We start from the raw sequence: 19810 nt of genomic DNA, 5'->3' as shown, positions 1-19810 counted from the left end.
AATAATAGACAGAAAATTGCCACTGCATGTGAGGACCATCAAGTACCTAATATCTCCATACCAATTTTTAGACCCATGTGCAAATCAAGAATACAAAGGAAGTAGAAGCAATAGTGCATCACATGTCTTGTAAAGGCTGCTGTGCCATTTAGTATGATCGTGGACATAAACTCCACTTTCCTGCCTGCTCCCCATATCACTATATTTCCTAAACAATCATAAAAGTCTGTCTATCCCAGCTTCAAATTTATACGTATGGAGCCCCCACAACCCAATGGGACAAAAAAAATTCCAAAGGCTCACAGGTCTTTGGGCGAAGAAATTTCTCCTAATCTTGGTCCTAAATGAATTGCCTCTTTCCTGAGTCTGTGTCCCTATGTTTTAGTTTCCCTAACCATTAGAAACACTCTCCCAACATCTACTATATCAATCGCCTCAGAATCTTTTATGTTTCAATGAGATAGACCTAATGTGTACAGCCTTTCATCTCGGGACAATCCCTTCATTCCAGGGACAAATTTAGTAAACATTTGTTGTACAGCTTCCAATGCAAGTACATATATTTTCTGAAATGTGGAGACCAAAATTGCACACAGTACTTCAAATAGGGTCTCACCAAAACTCTGTAATATTGTAACAAGTCAATTTTATTCTTTTTCACCAGTCCCCTTGCAATAAAGGCCTTCCCGATTGCTTACTAGATGTGGATGTTAACTTTCTGCATATCTTGTAAGTGCAGTCTTTGAACATCAACACAGATTTCACACTTTAGTTTAAAAATCTGTTTTACTATTCTTATTACTAAAGTGAATAATTTTATATTTGCTTCATTATAATCATATGCCACTTTTGCCCTCACTTTTAACCTGTTTATACCTCCCTGTAGCCTTTTTGTCTCCTCTTTCCCCACTAGCTTTGTGTCTTCAGCAAACCAAAATTAAGAGACAGAAAATAATGTAACTAAATCAATAGCATGGACTGTAAATGGCTAAGTTTCCAGCACTCACTTACTTCACTAGTCATTAGATGTACTCTAGTGTTCACTGCCTGCCAATTTAAAAATGTCCCATTTATTCCCACTCTGTTTCCCATCTATGAACCAATTCTCAGTCCATGCTAATGTCTTTGCCATAACATAATTAGCCTTTAAGTTGCCCTTAATCCTTTATGTGGCATCTTATAAAAAGCCTTCTGAAAACATAGGTGTGAAATATCTACCGGTTCTCCATAGCGTAATTTACCATTTAAATTCTCAAAAAGCTCCAATAAATGTGAAACAGGACTTTATTTTGGCAAAAACCATTATTGACTTATTTTATTCATACAATATTTTTTCAAAGTGCATTGTTAAGTCTTCCTTAATAATAAATCTCAGTACTTTCCCAACAATTAATATTAGGATAAGTAGCCTGTGGATTTCTCTGTCCTTCCTTTCTTGAAAAAGTTGGCTAACTTCCAATTTGTTGAGACGATTCCCAAACTTTAGGGAATTAAGAAAATTATAGCTAGCTGTTCATGATCTTGATAGTGTTCTCTTTTAAAACCCTTGGGTGTAGGCCATCTGGTTGCAGGGATTTGAGAGAGTTTAATCCTAATAGGTTCTCCAATACCTTTTCTCCATAGATACTAATTTCCTTAATTTTATCTTTTTTCAGATATTAAGTTACAATAAATTACTGGAATGAAACTAATGTCTTCTAAAAAAAGACAGACAAAATATTTGTGTTGTGTGATTGTTATTTTCTCAAAGCTATTGATAATTTCTTCACTCTCTAATTCTAAAGGGACTAATGTTTACTTTAGCTACTCTTTTTCTTTAGATATTCTTGTATCATTGTTTGCACTAATGATGAAAAACCCACTTGGAAATTATTACAAAACATCTGGAGAACCAAAACTCTCCAGTCTGCATCAATTGTTTATGCCAAGTGTCAAACTTTCAAATCAAACTGGAGCATGGTAATATAATTTTACTTCAAATAAATTTCAGCAGAAAACCTATTTAAGAAGGCTCACCATGATTTTTCATCAAATCTAGGGATGAGCAATAAATGTCAGCCTTCCGTTATGATATCCACAGAAAAATTAAAGAAACAGTCGAGATTGATGTTACAATTGTGGCATTAAAAATATTGTGGGTTATGGACAAATTACATCTTTAAACAGATTGTGAACTGTGCAATCAGGGCTATTGGCTCACGTTCAGTTTTATAAAAGGTATGGAGAGTTTAGCGCCAGTTCGCTTTACAATGTGAGATATGAGTGGATGGATAACTGCTGAGTAAAATGGTTGAGGAGGTAAGTGCAGTAGAATATATGATGCAAAGAATGCAAGTGTGGACATTGGACTGATGAATAAAGAGGTCCCATTGATCATTCATGAGTAATGAGTCAGCTGATACTGATTTCTTACAGCAGCGTTCCAAAACTCTGTGGAGACATAGTAATCCTACCTTTCAGCAAGAAGGCTCAGCTTCCAGTCCCACCTCTTCCAGAGGTGTGTAATAATGTTTCTAAACAGGTTGGTTTGAGGATATCCTCCCCAAACTCTAGGAATCTGCAATCTCTCATGGGGGGGTTACAGAAACAAAGGAACTGATGTTTTTTTTTCCTCACCACTGAAACTGCACTTCAACACCAAAGGCCAGCTGCCAGTCATCCTTGCCGTCATTGTGCTTGTCAGTCTTGAGTGTTTTTCTTGCATTTGGCCACACATCAGTTCAAAATGGTGTACCTCTGCTGGTCAACATAGTGTGTGTGTGTGTTTGTGTGTGTGTGTGTGTCTAATGAATGTGTGAGAAGGGGGAATGGTGGCACGGCAGATAGAGACAGGGTGATTTCAGTCTGCGTGGGTGGGCAGATGAGCTTTACTGAGCTTTCTGTCATTGGGGAATATGGATAAATTGGCTGAACCCCTCAGTGGTCAGTGACTATCACACATTATATTTGATGCCTGTTCAGAAGTCTCTATATTCCTCCTAAAGCCAGATCCTGGGCTGGGAGGCATGAAACTCCACCTTCAGGTAAGTGACTTGCTATTCACAATAAAACTGCAGCCTCTCTGATTATGAATACTGTTTTATGTATTTTGAAAGCCTCTGTAGAAAATTACAAGATTATTTTATTGGTCTTACACTGAAGTCAATGGTTTCAAGATGGTCTTTAAGAATCCTTGATGGTCTCCCTGCTACAGGAAAGAGGTTGTTAAACCTGAAAAAGTTCAGACAAGATCTGCAAGATTATTGCTGGGACTGGAGGGTTTGAGCTATAGGTCGAGCCCGAATAGGTTGGGGCTTTTTTTCCTAGAGCATCAGAGGCTGAGGGGTGATCTTATTGAATTTTATAACATCATAAGTGCATGGATAGGGTGAATAGCCAAGGTCTTTTCACCAGAGGAGTGGAGTCAAAAAACTAAATGGCATAGATTTAAGGTGAGGGGAGAAATATTTAAAAGGGGCAACTTTTTCATGCAGAGGGTTGTGTGTGTATGGGATGAGCTGCCAGGTGGAGGCTGGTACAATTACAACATTTAAAAGGCATCTGGATGGGAATATGAATAGGAAGGGTTTAGAGGGATGTGGGTCAAGTGCTGGCAAATGGACTAGATCAGCTTAGGACACCTGGCTGGCAGTTGGACTGAAGGGTCTGTTTCCATGCTGGATAACTTTATGTGACGTTGTGACTTTGCTATAGATCAGTAATGTAAATATGAATGTAAATATGAACACTAATTGTGTCCACTGCTTCTGACCAAGACTCGTGATAAAGTAATGGAGTAGTGAGTACGTAAAATTATAAGTTTTGCAAAGTATTTAAAACAACAGATTTTTATGTTTCTAAAATGAATTAAAATATATTAGCTTTAATAATTATCTAATGAATGTTACTATGTTACTTTATTGCTTTGTATCTTTTTTTGTTGGCATCTAGGGAGGTGTTAACTTTCAAGTTAGTATTGGGGTCACATTAGAACATTATTTGGGAAGCACTAGACTAAGCTAATAGTTGGAAACAATGGCTCGGGTTTCCTACTCTGGCAAAAAGCCTAGACTATCTTTAGCCTGCAAGCTCCAATAGCCCCACCTTGACATCAAATGATTGGTTGTTTTTTAGGTAGCTCTTTGATCATGCAGGGAGCTAAGTGCTTTGAATATGTGGCCTCATACTTTAGCAGGTCAAGGGAAGCAAGTGCATGATGACACTATCAGGTGTACTGTTCAGCCACCTTCACACCCTCCCCAATGGCCACCACTTGAAGCTGGCTTCATCATATACTAATCTGAACGGAGTGACCTACTCTTGTTCTTTACACACCACTGACTCAAAAGCATGTAACTCTCCACCTGACACCATTTTGGGAAGCACCTTCACCATAGAATGCAGCGATTGGAAGAGAACAACTGGGGATGAGCAATGAATGCAGGTCTCACCAGCAATACCCTTATCCTAGGACAGTCAGGTACAGTTACAACATTTAATGGGTAGGCTTAGAAGGATATTGGCCAAATACAGGCAGGTAGGACTAGTTTAGTTTGGGAAATTTGGTCGGCATGAATGAATTGGACTGAAGGGTCTGTTTCCATGTGGTATGACTCTATAAGTAGAGTTGGGTTGGGGCACTTGTCACAGAATGACACAATTATTTTTTTCAGGGCCTGAGTTCTAAATTAAACTAATTAGGACTAATTAGGAGTGCCAAAGATCACAGTAATGCCAGATGCCTGGAATGAACGTCTGGTCCTTTTATTCAATTTGGCCAGGACCAGAACATAGTCTGGGTGAGGTACTCAGGATAGTGGCATACCCTTTGATATAGGCTGATGCTGGAAATCAGAAACTGAGGCACAAAGTTTTGGAGAAACTCATCAGGTCTGGCAGCATCTGTGGAGAGAGAAAGAGCGACTCTCTCTCTCTCTCTATCCAGAGATGCTGTCAGACTTGCTGCTTTTCTCTTTCACTTTGTAGGTTTCAGTGGTGGCTGCATGGTTACTGACCTCCCTCACACTAAACAGGAAGGGGTTGTTGAAGGGCGCTTCCCCAGAACCTTGAGTACCCTTTAGCCAAGGTTCGCGTCTCCCATGAAAAGACAGCACAATGTAATACTCGCTTATGGTCAAATTGGAGTGTCACTGTCGCTCATGTGTTTATGGTCCTGGTTTGGGCTTGTATTCACCACTTTCTGATGCAAGGCGAGGGGCTTCAATTTGAAGTGTGGTGCTACTTTCAAAGCTGAAGTCACCTGCGTATACCGCAGAGGCTGCAACCTACCTCAAAAGGGTTCAAGTCAACAGCACCCAGATATACTGTAAACTCTACACCGTTACCTAGTCGATGTGGAAAGTGTGAGGCTCAACGCACGGGCCTACACACAACAAACGCACAGCTAACGCTTTATTTTCTAAACTGGAAGAGTTAAGGCTTTTTCTTTGGGAGCAAGCCATGAAGAAAGACCTAAAGTGGGATTTTCTACTGTTTCCATTTGGTGTTGGTGAGCTCAGCCCCAGAGACTGCCCATGCTGGAAATCTGAAACGAAAGCAGACTATCCTGGGGAGAGAAACTGGGCGAAGTTAGAGCTAGGTGCAGTTGCAATCCTCTTGCCAATCGCGGATTCCGCCGTCAAACCTGTGCAAAGCCAAAATGCAAACGCGCAACAGAGTACACAACCGGGTTAATCCTTACCTTCAGTGTGAACAGCAGACACATAGGTCCAGTTATACCGTTGTACAATGTCCAGCATGGCCCTGGCTTGGAGAGTGTCGGAGGGAACAACCCGCAGGAAATACTGAAAGAGGGTCTTGTCGCTCAGGTCGATGCTTGTGGCCGAGTAGGCGATCTGGGGAATGTTGAAAAGTTGCAGAAGGTTCTGGACCTGGATGGCGACCGAGCTGGAGCCTGGTCCGATGACCCCAGCTATGGGCGTCTTGGTCTCTGAGCCCGGTCCTTCAAGACATTGCGTCAGTCCATCCCTCTCGTTCCTCATAGAGATGAGGGAATCTCGAATGAACTCGATGCTCTGCTCCAGAGCCACGGACGAGTGCCAGCAAGAATCGCGGATCTCGCAGCCCAGGGTGATGTTCGGCAGCAGGTTGTGGTTGGCGTTGATTTTGTCCAGGGTGTGGAACATAGCTTCCACCCTCTGGATCCCGTACTGCTCGCGAATTTCCCCGCATTTCCTCTCGGGTACTTTCTCCGCAGGCGGCTGGTGGTGCACTGAGAACAGAGCCCCTATGATCACGTCGCCGTCCATTCGCGCCACCGAGCGTTGAACCGAATTCATGGAGAGCAAGACTCTCTTGCCCACCTCTGGCTCTTGAACGCACAGGGTGGCCGGGATGAGGAGCAGCCACAGGGTCAGCATGTCCATGCAAAGCTGCTTGTAGCTTCCTGCTCTTTTTATAACCATCCTTCCGCTGCAGGTATTGAGATAAACCTTTTGGTATGGAAAGGGGCATTCAGTCTGTCCGGATCCACAGGTGCGACTAGAGAAGGGGAATAAGAGACAAGGCAGATGGTCACAAACTCCAAACACACAAATCTGGGTAATATGGGTAAACCTTACAGTGAAAAGAGAACTGGCTGTTTTACCACCAAACTAGAATGTTGGTGTCAGAACGACCCTAATGTACAGCGAAAGCCAAAGTCTATGTAAACATTAAATCAAACTTGTGCACTCTATTTTTTCTAAAAAAATACTGTGATTGCTGCTTAAATTCGAGCGGATGAGATCCCGGCTCCCTGCGCACACAGATCTGTAGAAACTAAAGATGTGTGGAGACAGTCTCGCAGGAGACTGTCTTCAGCTTGAGTCAGGCCAGAAAACGCGCACATTGGCTGTTTTCCACCTGGATATAGCCAAGGCGCGTCACCGTTATTTTCCAGCTGCCTTCAGTTGGGACAACTGTGTAAAAGGAACATCCCCGAAATCAGTAACTCAATAAAGGAAGCTGCCGGCTATAAAATGCGCCTTAAAACTGGTCCAATTCCAATGCACAGCTAATCTACACGGGGAGAACAAGAATGAGGCAGTTCGGCGCTGCAGCCTCCTCAGAAGACGGCCAAGATCGAGGTTAAGACTAATCATATCTGCCGCAGAAGCAGATTTACAATTTAATACGTATTTCACATTTATTCAGTTCCCCGCGGCCCCTGTATTAACCACACTTTTTCAGTATTGCACCTATTGATAGATTCTGAGAGTTCAATACCTGGTTCTGGGCCAGACATCTTCCAGAGACAGGGATAGTTTCAGCACCATGGTCAGCGCCAAAAACCGTTTCCACTCTGCCAGCCGCGCTCAAGCGCTTGCGAACTCCTTAACTAAAGTTCGTCGTGGTTGCTTCAAACATGGTGAACGCCAGGCGCGGGTCCAAGTCGGAGCTTTCGCCAGGTCACTGGCGGGAGTTCAGACCGGCGACTCAGCTGATGTTTCCCGGGTGTGCAGCACAGAAACGCAATGAGCAGACTTGCCCACACAAGACGAGAGCAAGTCAAGACAACATGGGTGTGTGTGTGTGTGTGGGGGGGGGGGTGTTGTAATGTCGATGCATTTACACGAGTGAGACAACAAATTGTGCCTCTCACAGCCGAACTGCCCACCCTCAGAAATAGAAGCTAAAATCCGACACTTACCTGTGATCATTGCGATGATCACTGTCCTCCCTCTAGCCTGGCGGACCCAATTATTCTGTCAGCTCTCATTTGCGGTCGGCTAGGCTTACCGCGAGAAAGCGCTTTGCCTGAACACTCCTGCCCTCTCTCTTCCGCTCAGTTTTACTACAGAGCTAAAATCAGGGCATCTCCACCCGCCAGCGTCAGAATTAAACGGAGCCAAAGGAGACAGCCAGCAGCAGAAATTCCTGCATGAGAAAAGGGTCTACATCCTCCTTAACATAAGACTGGGCGAAGTGTTCCTAGCTATTTTCCTTTAAAAGGATCTGTCCGTGACCTGCATAAGGAAATCTGTCACCCCTCACCCCCAGCCTCCCAGCAACTTTCCTGAAAACTTGCATTGGGAAATAGTGCTTTGGCACTAATTTCATCTAATGTTCCTGGGCCAATCTGAGTTAAAATTAAAATCTGAAGACTAAATAGTTTGATTCTCATGGCAACCGTTCCCAACTGTTCGAAATGTCCCAGTTTCTTATTACGACCGTAGTTCGACGGCATGGCGACTATACGCTGTGCAAAAGGAACTCCCCCCCCCCCCCCCCCCCCCGCCACTTCAGAATGCTAGATTGGTTGACCAAAAGAATGGATTATTGTGCCAAGAGAAAATAAAACAGTTTTGTAAGAGGTCCTCAGGGGGTACAGCTAGACCTAGCCAAAACTCTTGCCTGAATAAGATTAAGAAACCCATATTCTAAATTCTGATGGTTATTTGAAACCTTCATAAATCACTATCCAATTCTAGGCACCACATCCTCGGAAGGATGCCAACGTTTTGCAGAGGGGTTTACGAGAATGCATCAGGGCTGACAGACCTCAATTTATGTGCAGACACTAGGCAAGCAAGGATTATTCTGCTTAGAACAGAGAAACTTACAGAAGTTTTAGTAGAGCTGTTCAAAATTCTAACGCTACTGCTTTAAGCTCATGGAATTAAAGGGGTAGTGGGTGCATGTATACCGAGTTGGGTGTTGGAGAACAGAGTAATGGACAATGATTGCTATTTGGTGGGGTCCTCAAGGGTCAGTGCTGAAATGCCTGCTTTTCTTAAAACAAAACCTGAAAGAACTGTGGAATCAGAAACAAAAACAGAAGGTTCTATATAAGCTCAGCAGGTCTGGCAGCAACTGTGGAGTGAAGTGACCCTTCCTCAGAATGGAGGCCTACTTTTTTTATGTATATATTTGGGTGTACAGGGCAGAATTGCAAAATGTGAAGATGAAACAAAATGTGAAGTACCGTGAACTCTGAGGTTTGAAGGAGACTTCAGGTGGATACAGATGGGTATAACTAGTGGATTGGGCAGACACAGTGATGAAATTTAATGCAGAGAAATAGGAAGTGATACATTTTGATTGGAAGTTAAAATAGAGAGAATACAGAATAAAGGATATAATTCTAAAGGGGTGCAGATACAGAGACCAATAATAGGGCTTCCCAAAGTGGGGTTCAGGACCCCAGTGGGGTCATGAGTTGAAGTTTTGGGTTGTGTGTTCTGAGAAAGCAATGCCCACTGTGGAGGTCTGACTGAGTTATAACAGCTGCATTCTCACTCTCATATCATAGAATTTGTAATATAGAAGGAGGCCATTTGACCTGTCATGCCTTTATTGGCTCCCAAAAGAGCTAACTGGCTAGACTTGTTTTCCAGCCCTATAATAATAATCACCATCTTCCATTTTACATTCATCATTATTTAACTCCCAATCTCAAAATCCACCTTGAATTGAAATGAATATATTTATTGTCATGTGTACCGAAGCACAGTGAAAAGCTTTGTTTTGCAAGCAATACAGGCAGATGACAGAGTTAAGTAGCATAGATAGTAAATAATAGGTAAACTGTGGCAAAAACAAAAACACAGGTACAGGCGAATGTTAAGAGTCAATTCAGTATTCTAACAACAGTAGGGTAGAAACTGTTTCGAAACCGGCTGGTGCATGTGTTCAGGCTTCTATACCTTCTCCCCAATGGTAGAGGCTGTAGAAAAACATTGCCAGGGTGGGATGGATCTTTGAGAATGCTCTGTCCCTCTTGCACCCGAACTTTCAGAGTGACCCAACAACACAGATTATCCTCACAGGAATGCCTCATCGCACTGATACAATTCTCACTGACAAATCCTGAATTGGAGCCAAAGTGGTAAAAATGTTTGGGAAGCACTGACCTGGGGGACATGTGCAGTAATTGTTAATGATAGAAGAGAAACGTAAGAAAGTGCTAAAAATGGCAAATCATATACATTTATAAATGAGGTTTAGTGTTCACAAACAAGGAAGTTATGACTAGGCTTTAAAGAACAGCACTTCAGCACAAACTGGAACAGTGTGTCCAATTCTTGGTACTATACTTTGGGAGGAATTTGAACATTTTAAAGAGATTACTGAAAATATTTATGAGAATCTTTCTGAAAGGCTATGTGGATAGAGAATCTGGGGTTGCTCTCCCTGGAGAGGAGAAATTTGAAAATTTTGCTAGCATTTAAAACCACAAGTGTCTAAGCAGATGAGATAAAGAGAAGCTGTTCCGGGATCACAAAACAGAAGCCTTAGTTTAAAGGGAATTTGCAAAAGAATCCCCAAAAAGTGACTGGAGGGAAAATGTTATTGCACAGGTAATCATTCAGCTATGGATGCCCCTGCCTGAGACAATAGATTCCATCATGGCTTTCAACAGGAGTTGGATAAGCACCTGATGAACACAGTTGAGCAGGGAATAGGAAAGGGTAAGGGGGTGATATTGGTTGAATTTCTCATGCAGTGAGCCAGCAGACATGATGGAGTGAATGGCCACATTCTGTGCTTTAACTATTCTATGATTCTAAGTATAAACTGTAGAACAGATAGTGGAGGTTGTTTCCAATAGCAGAAGAGTTGATAACCAGAAAACGCCGACATAAGATCATTTTGCAAACTATTCAGAGCTGAATGCAAAATTAGTTTGGGAAGTGACTTTCTGTAATTTGGAATTCAGTGGTTGACTTTTTTTTAAAAAGGAAATTAATACTTGAAAATATGTTCAAGAGGGATGCATCATTGAGAATAGTGAAAAGGGGAAGGATATTATAGACACTCTGGTCATAATCCTCCTTTTGATTGGTAATAACGCAGGAAGACTGGAGGATGTCAGGTGTTACACCCATATTCAATCATATCAGAGATCAGTCAGGTAAACATCAGCAGTAACAAATTCAGGACCAAACATCTGGGGACAAGTTAACTGGAACTTTGAAATAAATATGAGTTAATAAATTAAAATTAGCATGAATTTGTTAGAGAAAAATGATGTTTGAATGAATTAACCAGTTCTTGGACAATGGAATGAGAGAGGGATGATGAGGGTTGTGCAGTTAATATTATGTATGGGGACATTCAGAAGGTATTTGATGAAGTACCACTCGGTAAACCTGTTGATAAAATTGAAATCCATGGATTCAAATTGGCTAAAAACTGGCAAAGGGACAGATACAGTGATGAATCGCTGCTTTCCTGAAGGGAAGTATTCAGCACAAGAAGGCCTTTTTTTGTATAGGTTCATAACTTGGAATTGGGTGCACAGAACATAAATTCAAAGTTTATAAATAATGTAAAAGTCTGAAAGATAGTAAATCTGATGGATAGTAACATACATACTATGAATGAGGAGCATGAACGGATCATTCAGCCTCTCTTGTTTACTCTACCATTCAGCAGGATTCTGCACGATCCAATTATGGCTTCAACTCCAGATTCACACCTAACTCCAATAACATTTGGCTCCCTTGTCGATCATGAGCCTATCTACCTCAGCCTTAAAAATATTCAATGACCCCACTTTGATGCTCTCTGGGGAAGAGTATTCCAAAGACTCATGACCCTCTGAACAGAACAAGTTGCTCATCTCAGAATTTAAAGGAAGACACCTTGACTTTTAAGTGGTTTCCCCTAGTTCTAGTCTTCCCCATGAAGAGAAAAATCATTCCAGTTACTACCCTGTCAAGTTGCTTCAATATCTGATGTGTCAATAAGATCCCCTCCCAGTCTTCTAAACTCTAGTGAAATAGCCTGTACAGGTTGGACCTTTCTTCATAAATAATCTTCAATCCCAGTGAGAAGTCAATTGAACTTTCCCTGAACTGCTTCGCTTAGCATCATTTCTTAAGTACAATCAAAATTGTCCAGATACAGATATAGTTTCACCAACACTCTATAAAGCTGTAGCAAAGCTTCACAACTTTTTTGATTCCATTCTTCCTGCAGTAACAGCTTTCTGGTGGCCTCACTCATCACTGCTGTATCTGCATACTAAAATTGTGATTTATGTGCCAGGACACCCAGTCTCTCTTGTACTTCAGAATTCCATAACCTCTTCTCATTTAAATAATATGCTGCTTTTGTATTCCTCCTGCCAAGTGGATAACTTCACATTTCTTTCAAATTATCTCCGTTTGACAATTTTCTGGACCTACATTTATCCTTTTGAGACTCCTTAGTTCTTTTAATATCTTACTTTCTACCAACAACCCCCTATGATTGTTTTATCTTTCTCACAAACCCCGTTATTTCTTCCTGTCTCCCCATACTAGTGGCTTCAGTTAGGGAGCCTACATATTATTTCTTCAAGTGACTTCTTATCTTTATGATTTCTTATCTCCCGATCTTCAGAATTAAGGATATCACTCACTATTGTAACAATGCAAGCTTTAATTAATGAAGCTAGCTCTTCACATCTTTCTAGCTTCCTCCAGTTCTTTAATATTATGTATCCTTGAATATTCCAATTCCTTCTTACAACCATGTCTCTGTTATGGCTGTCAGATCATATATATTTCTTTTTCTTTGTGCTGTCATTCACCTATTGTGTCATAAATGCTACAGAGCCCATAGTTCTGTCTTTTTGCTACTTTTGTAACCTATAGCGCTATCTATTGTTGCACTGTTAGCTTTTTACACTTGCTTCTTTCCACTCATACTCTGATCACCATTTCCCTTATTGTTACCTTGCTGTCTTGCCTTGTGTTTTCTGCTTAATTTAATAAATATATCCAGACTTTCTTTTCACCACTATTTAATTTTAGGTCCTCTAAACCACCCAAATTATGTGATTCACCAAAACACTGATTCCAGCAGGGGTTCAGGTAAAGACTGTCCTAATGGTACAGCTTCCATTCTTCCCAATCCAGTAGTTGTGTCCCCCAGAAATCAAAGCCTATTTCCCCCACATCAATCTTTGAACCATGCCTTCATCTCTCTAATCTTATTTATCTGATATCTATTTTCTAGTAGCTCAGGTAATAATCCAGAGTTCATTTTTACATGTTCTCCTTCTTAATTTAACCTCTGGCTGCTCCTACATCTTTAGCAGAAAGTCCTTGCTCGCTTTAACCACATTGTTGGTGCCTAGATGGACCATGACAATTTTATTTCCTCCCCCTCACTGCAAGTAACTCTCCAATGTTTAATCAGTAAGGGAATCAAGGATTATGGAGAAAAGGTAGGAAAGTGGAGTTGAGGACGATCAGGTAAGACCTAATTAACTGATTTCATCTGGTCTCCAGCAGAGGACTTGGTGATCCTTATGCTAGTCTAGTAGAAACTTAAGCAGTAAGTTTCAGTTAAATGCTAACTGCAACCAAACAAGGCACACCTCAAGATTAACCCTTGAGATTCACTCCCTTACTCACCAAGTTCCTAGCTTATAACATTTGCTCACAAGCTGCATTCCATTAGATACAGCAGGAGGGCATGGGCAGATTGATGACATGGACTAACACATGACAGATGAAGTTTAGTGCAAGGCAATACATTAAATTTCAATGCAAACTTGATGGGCTGAATGGCCCCTTTGCTCTTATGTCTCATGGGGTTATGGAGACTCAGAGCAGTGAGCCCAAAGTGTGAGTTTGGAAAGGCAACACACCCATCTGAATTCTCACTCTTGGCTGCAGGGACCTATATTTATCCCCCCATAATGGTGTCCAATATAATCTTGACATATATATTAATTCCCCTCACTTGAATGCTTCCTGCATCATGCCACCACAATCAGTGGACCTCAAACTTGTTGGTCAATTGAAATGGCAGAGGCTGCTCCACCACCATCTTCTGGGTCTATAATTGTCTCATTTGCAGTCATATCCTTCTGTCCCTACCCATTGATCAAATCTGAATACACTATCCAAAGAAGTGTGACTCCTGGAATAAACATCCAGAGAACCTTTCCTCTGAGGGATGTATCACAGTGTTTGAAGCTCAGCTTGTAAACTCTGAGTGGAAACTGTGAGTTTCGGGAGTGTAAACAGATGAGTTTACCCTGGATTGCACTGGCATTCAGGAGCTCCCACATTCTGCAATCACAACAGATATCCTGCCCTGCCACCTATATTTTTGCCCTAATTAGTTTGCTTTAATTCATTATTCTGTAATTAATAAACCTATTATTCCTTGTAAGCTTTACTGATACTAATAATGATTAATCATTGGTTCCCTGTCCTTGAAAAGGTAAGTGAGCAAAATATTTACTAACCATCTGAGATTTCACTTTATGTTATTTGAAATACAGTCTTACATTTTAACAATGTCAAAGTCCAACTGGCTCTGTGTCTCCTCTTGTGCAGATTTTCAATTCCTGGTGCCTTGCTCAGTAAACCCCCTCACTCACCAAACCCCTCGCTCAACGCTCTGCTACAAGTTGCATTCCAAAACAAATTGAACTCCAGCTTCCTTTACCTGAAACTCAGATGAATAAACTCTCCTGCAGTCATAGAAGCCAGATTAGACCAGCGACCTAATTAACTGATTTCATCTGGTCTCCAGCAGAGGACTTGGTGATCCTTATGCTAGTCTAGTAGAAACTTAAGCAGTAAGTTTCAGTTAAATGCTAACTGCAACCAAACAAGGCACACCTCAAGATTAACCCTTGAGATTCACTCCCTTACTCACCAAGTTCCTAGCTTATAACATTTGCTCACAAACTGCATTCCATTAGATACAGCAGGAGGGCATGGGCAGATTGATGACATGGACTAACACATGACAGATGAAGTTTAGTGCAAGGCAATGCGAATAAATTTGTGGTAAGATTAGATTTTTTTTTAGATTAGATTACAGTGTGGAAACAGGCCCTTCGGCCCAACAAGTCCACACCGACCCGCTGAAGTACAACCCCACCCAGACCCATTCCCCTACACCTAACACTATGGGCAATTTAGCATGGCCAATTCACCTAACTTGCACATTTTTTGAATTGTGGGAGGAAACCAGAGCACCCAGAGGAAACCCATGCAGACATGGGGAGAATGTGCAAACTCCACACAGGGAGTCACCTGAAGCAGGAATTGAACCTGGGTCTCTGGTACTGTGAAGCTGCAGTGCTAACCACTGTGCTACCGTGCCACCCATTTCTTTTGACCTGCTGACCCTTTACTCCAGCATAAATTTTTAAAATATAGAATCCTTACAGTGTGGAAACAGGCCTTTCGGCCCAACAAATCCACGTTGACCTTGCAAAGAGTAACCCACCCAGACCCATTCCCTGAGTGATACACCTCTGAGTGAGGAGACGCAATGTAAATAACATGGCGTGATTTTATGGGGTGCAGGAACATATACTGAAATATACACAAATCTTTGAAGGTAACAGGATGCATTCAAAAGTCTGATAAGAAGAGACCCTGTCAGCCACACTCCAGGAGGGATGTCAAATGCTTGAAGAGAGTGCAGAAGAAGTGAAGGACATTTGTGATGCTCTGAGATTAAATAAACTCTGACTATTCTTTCTGAAGCTGAGAAGGTTAAGTGAAAATGTTAAAAAAGTAAAAATTATTCAAACGGTGAAATTGTTTCCAGTGGCAGAAGGAACTTAAGGTTAAATAATCAGAAGCAAGAAGAAAAAATAATAATGCTGTGAATAGTTATGATGCATAATACATTGCTTGAATGAGCAGTGGAAGCAGATTGATTATCAAATTTCAGAAGGAAATTGGAAGAATGTTTATCACAGAAAATTTTAGATTTTTTTTTTAGATTATTTATAGTGTGGAAACAGGCCCTTCGGCCCAACAAGTCCACACCGACCCGCAACCCATCCATACCCCTATATTTACCCCTTCACCTAACACTATGGGCAACTTAGCATGGCTAATTCACCTGACCTGCACATCTTTGGACTGTGGGAGGAAACCGGAGCACCCGGAGGAAACCCACACAGACACGGGGAGAATGTGCAAACTCCACACAGTCAGTCGCCTGAGGTGGGAATTGAACCCAGGTCTCTGGCGCTGTGAGGCAGCAGTGCTAACCACTGTGCCACCGTGTTGCAGGATTTCAGGGAAAGAACAGAGGAGTGCAGCTAATTTGATAGCTCTTAAAGGGCGAGCGCAGACACAATGGACTGAATGGTCTTGTGCACTTTATCTTTTTATAATACTATGAGAAGCTAAAATGTGCATGGCTCTGCACAAAGGTGAGTGATAGTTCTTTCAAAGAGCTGATGTATACACAAGTGGTTGAATAATCTGGTTTGGTGCTGCAAGGCTCTATGGCAGCATCTTCCCAATTGCTGAACGACATGGGTCATGGCAAGAAATTTGGGAAAATCAGTGAGATTTCGAGTAAGGCTGTTCTTGATACCAAGACCAAAGGGTCTGTTTCTGTGCTGTATGACTCAGCAAGTCCAAAATATTGCTTTATTCAACATAGTTTGGATGTTGAGATGAGAGTCTCGCTAGTGAATGGTGAGTGGTCTAATAACATGGGTTCATCGATACATTCAGCACAAAAAAGGCCCTTCAGTCCATTGAGTTTGCACTGTCATAACTACCACTAAAAGTGCACTACCTGACTTCCTGCACTTCTCCCATATTCGTGAATGTTATAAAATTTGAAGTATTCATCCAAATATTTTTTAAAATGTTGTAAGCTTTCCACCTTCTACTACTTTCACAGACAGTGAATTCTAAATTCCCATCACCTGCTAAGTGAAAAGGTTTTTCCCAAATCCCCTCTGAATCCCCTGCCCCTGACCCTAAATCTATGTCCTCTCATGAACAACCCCTCAACCAAGGGGAACAGCTGCTGTCTATTCACTCTGCCCATACCCCTCATAATCTTATGCACCTCAATCATGTCCCCTCCTCAGTCCTCTCTGCTCTCGAGGAAACAATCCAGGCCTATCTAGTGTCTCCTTATAACTGAATTTCCCCATCCCAGGCAACATCCTGGTGAATCCCCTCTGTACTCCCTCTAGTGCTATGACATGCTTTTTGTAGTGAGGTGACCAGAATGGCACACAGTACTCTGGTTGTGGTTGGGCCAATTCCAACATTACCTCCTTGCTCTTATACTCTATGCCACAACTGATGAAGCCAGTGTCCTTTATCTCTTCTTAACTATCCTATTCACATGCTCTGTAAACTTTAGGGATCTGTGAATAATTACCCCAAGATCCCTCTGTTCCTCTAAACTACCCCAGTGTCTTGCCATTCATTAAATAGTCCCTCTTTTTGTTTCTCCGTCCAAAGTGCACCACTTTGCACATATCAGGGTTAAATACCATCTGCCACTGCTCTGCCCATCTGTCCAACCTGTCTATATCTTCCTGTAACCTACAATCATCTTCTTCACATTAACCTCGCTACCAAACTTGGTGTTATCTGCAAATTTGTTTAACGATCCCCCCACATTTTCATCTATATCATTTATGTATACAACAAACAATAAGGGTCCTAGTACTGATCCTTGTGGTATACTGATGGACACTGGCCTGCAGTCACTCTACCACTATCTTTTGTGTCTTATTACTTGGCCAGTTTCTGACCCATCTTGCTGAGTTTTCCTCAATTCCATGTGCTTTAACCTTCTCAATCAATCAGTGTCTCATGTGGGACCTTGATAAAAACTTTGTTTAAATTACATCAACTGAACTTCCTTCACCCACATACTTGATCACATTCTCAAAACATTCTAACAAATTTGTTAAGCATGACTTCCCTCTGACAAAGCCATTCTGACTATCTCTAATTAACCCATGCCTTTCCAAATGGGCATTAATTGGCTCCAGTAGTTTTCCTACCACTGATGAGAGACTCATTGGTCTGTAAGCTCCTGGTTCATCTCTACCCTGCCTGTTAAAAAGTGGAACCACGTTAGCCTTTCTCCAGTCCTCTAGCACTTATCCCCTGTGATCAGAGAGGAACTAAAAATTTATGTCGGAGCCCCTGCAATTTCCTGCCTCACCTCCCACAACAGTCTGGGATGCAATTCATCAGAGTCAGGTGATTTGTCTGTTTTTAAGCTGGGACAGAGCTTCCAATACCTCTCCATTTTCTTTGTCAAACTGTGCAAGTTCTTCACTGTCCCTTTTCCTGAGTTCCAAACCTATGTTCTCCTTTTCCGGAGTAAAGACTGAAGAGGAGCATTCATTCAACACCCTTCCAATATCCTGCAGCTTCACACACAGGTTACTCCTTGGTCACTTATAGGCCCTACCACTTCCCTCGTTATCTTCTTCACTTTAATGTATTTATAAAATATCTTTGGATTCTCCCTCATCCTGTTGCAACTCCTTTTCATGTCCCCTTTTTCTCTTTACTTTCCTTCTTTCGTTCCCTCTTCTATGCCTCTAGGGCCGCAGCTGAACTGCTCCCTTTGGGCTTATTAAAAGCTCTATTCTTCTTTATTCAGTCCTGAATTGTCCTAGACATCCAGAGTTCTGTGAACTTATTGCTCCTACATGTCCCTCTGAAGGATAAGTTTTGGACCTGGACTCACCCCAGCTCTTTAAAGAATGCCCTCCCATTGATCAGCTGTAGACTTACCCACAAGGAGCTGTTCCCAGACTACTGTAAGCGAATCCTGCTTTATTTTAATAAAATCTGTCTTCCTCCAATCCAAAGCTTTCTTTTGCAGGCAATCTTTTCCCTGTCTAAAACTGTACCATACCGTGTTGTGGTTGTTAGAACCTAAATGTTCCCCCGCCGCCACATTGAATACTTGTCTGGCTTCTCTCCCCAGAAGCAGATCCAGCATTGTGCTGTCCCTTGCTGGGCCTTCTACATATTGATACAAAACACTTGCTGGATACATTTCAAGACATCTGCCCCTTCTACACCTTTAACACTAAGATTATCCCAATTTATGTTGGGAAAGTTGAAATCCCCTAGTATAGTTATCTGATTATTATCCTTACACATCGCCGTGAACTGTCAACATATTTGCTCCTTTACTTCCCACTGACTCCCTGTAATACATTCCTGGTAAAGTAGCTGCCCCCTTAACATTCCTAAGTTCCAACCACAAAGCCTCATTTGAGGATTGTTCCAAGATATCAACTTTCCACATTACAGTAATAAATTTATAATTAATTGTGCTACACTACCACCCTTTTTACACTTTCTTCTGTCTCACCTAAAGATCCTACACCCTGGAATGTTGAGTTACTAGTCCAGCCCTTCTTTCAACCATGTTTCTGTGATGGCAACAATATTATACTTTCATGTGTCAATCCATGTCATTAACTCATCAGCCTTACCTTTTACACTCCTATCATTAAAGTGAAGATCATCCAGCCTTGCTTTACTCTCTTGAGACTCAACATAACTGAACTCACTGGGACTTGCTTCCTTTGCTGTGTCTCTGTTTCATCGATATCCTGTGTCCCTCCCCCCTACCTGCAAGAGTGTTGGTTCCAATGTACTTCAGGTGCATACTGTCTCATTTGTACATGCCCCTATTATCACCCTATTTAGTAACTAATCTAAACTCATTAATATGCAATCTCTCATTCTACTACCCATCAAAACCAGATGCTGAGAATTCCCCACATGAATGTTTTTGTGGGTACATGGTGACTCCAGTGAAGAGGATAGTCCCCTCTGTATCACCCCTTCCTGGTTCCTATCTGCACAGGGCACCACATTTGCCTTGTCCGTCATGGCCAGGGCAAATGTCTCCAACTGTGCAGAGCAACTCTGATCTACCATTGTTTAACTGGGTACACAATGGTCACTCTTTAAGAAGCGTGGTAAGGACAAGCCCAGGAAGTATAGACCAGTGAGCCTGATGTCGGTGGTGGGCAAGTTATTGGAGGAAATCCTGAGGGACAGGAGGTATGTCTATTTAGAAAGGCAAGGACTGATTAGGGATAGTCAACATCGCTTTATGTGTG

General features: G+C 41.9%; 1 protein-coding gene across 1 annotated transcript in view; it reads right to left on the bottom strand.

Annotated features, from left to right (window-relative positions):
* The window catches only part of LOC140483397 (metabotropic glutamate receptor 1-like), a 98171-nt gene extending 90771 nt beyond the window's left edge, over positions 1-7400 (bottom strand). Inside the window, exons 1-2 of the mRNA XM_072581647.1 lie at positions 7207-7400; positions 5681-6480 (exon numbers count right to left, since the gene is read on the bottom strand). Of these exons, the coding sequence (XP_072437748.1) occupies positions 5681-6480; positions 7207-7256 (850 nt within the window). The 5' untranslated portion in view covers positions 7257-7400. The remainder of the gene's footprint in view (positions 1-5680; positions 6481-7206) is intronic.
* Positions 7401-19810: the final 12410 nt, after the last annotated feature.

Source organism: Chiloscyllium punctatum, chromosome 11 (genome assembly GCF_047496795.1).
Source record: "Chiloscyllium punctatum isolate Juve2018m chromosome 11, sChiPun1.3, whole genome shotgun sequence".
In the NCBI taxonomy this organism is placed as follows: domain Eukaryota; kingdom Metazoa; phylum Chordata; class Chondrichthyes; order Orectolobiformes; family Hemiscylliidae; genus Chiloscyllium; species Chiloscyllium punctatum.
The sequence above is the reverse complement of the archived record's forward strand: the minus strand, read 5'-3'. Positions and strand labels throughout refer to the sequence as shown.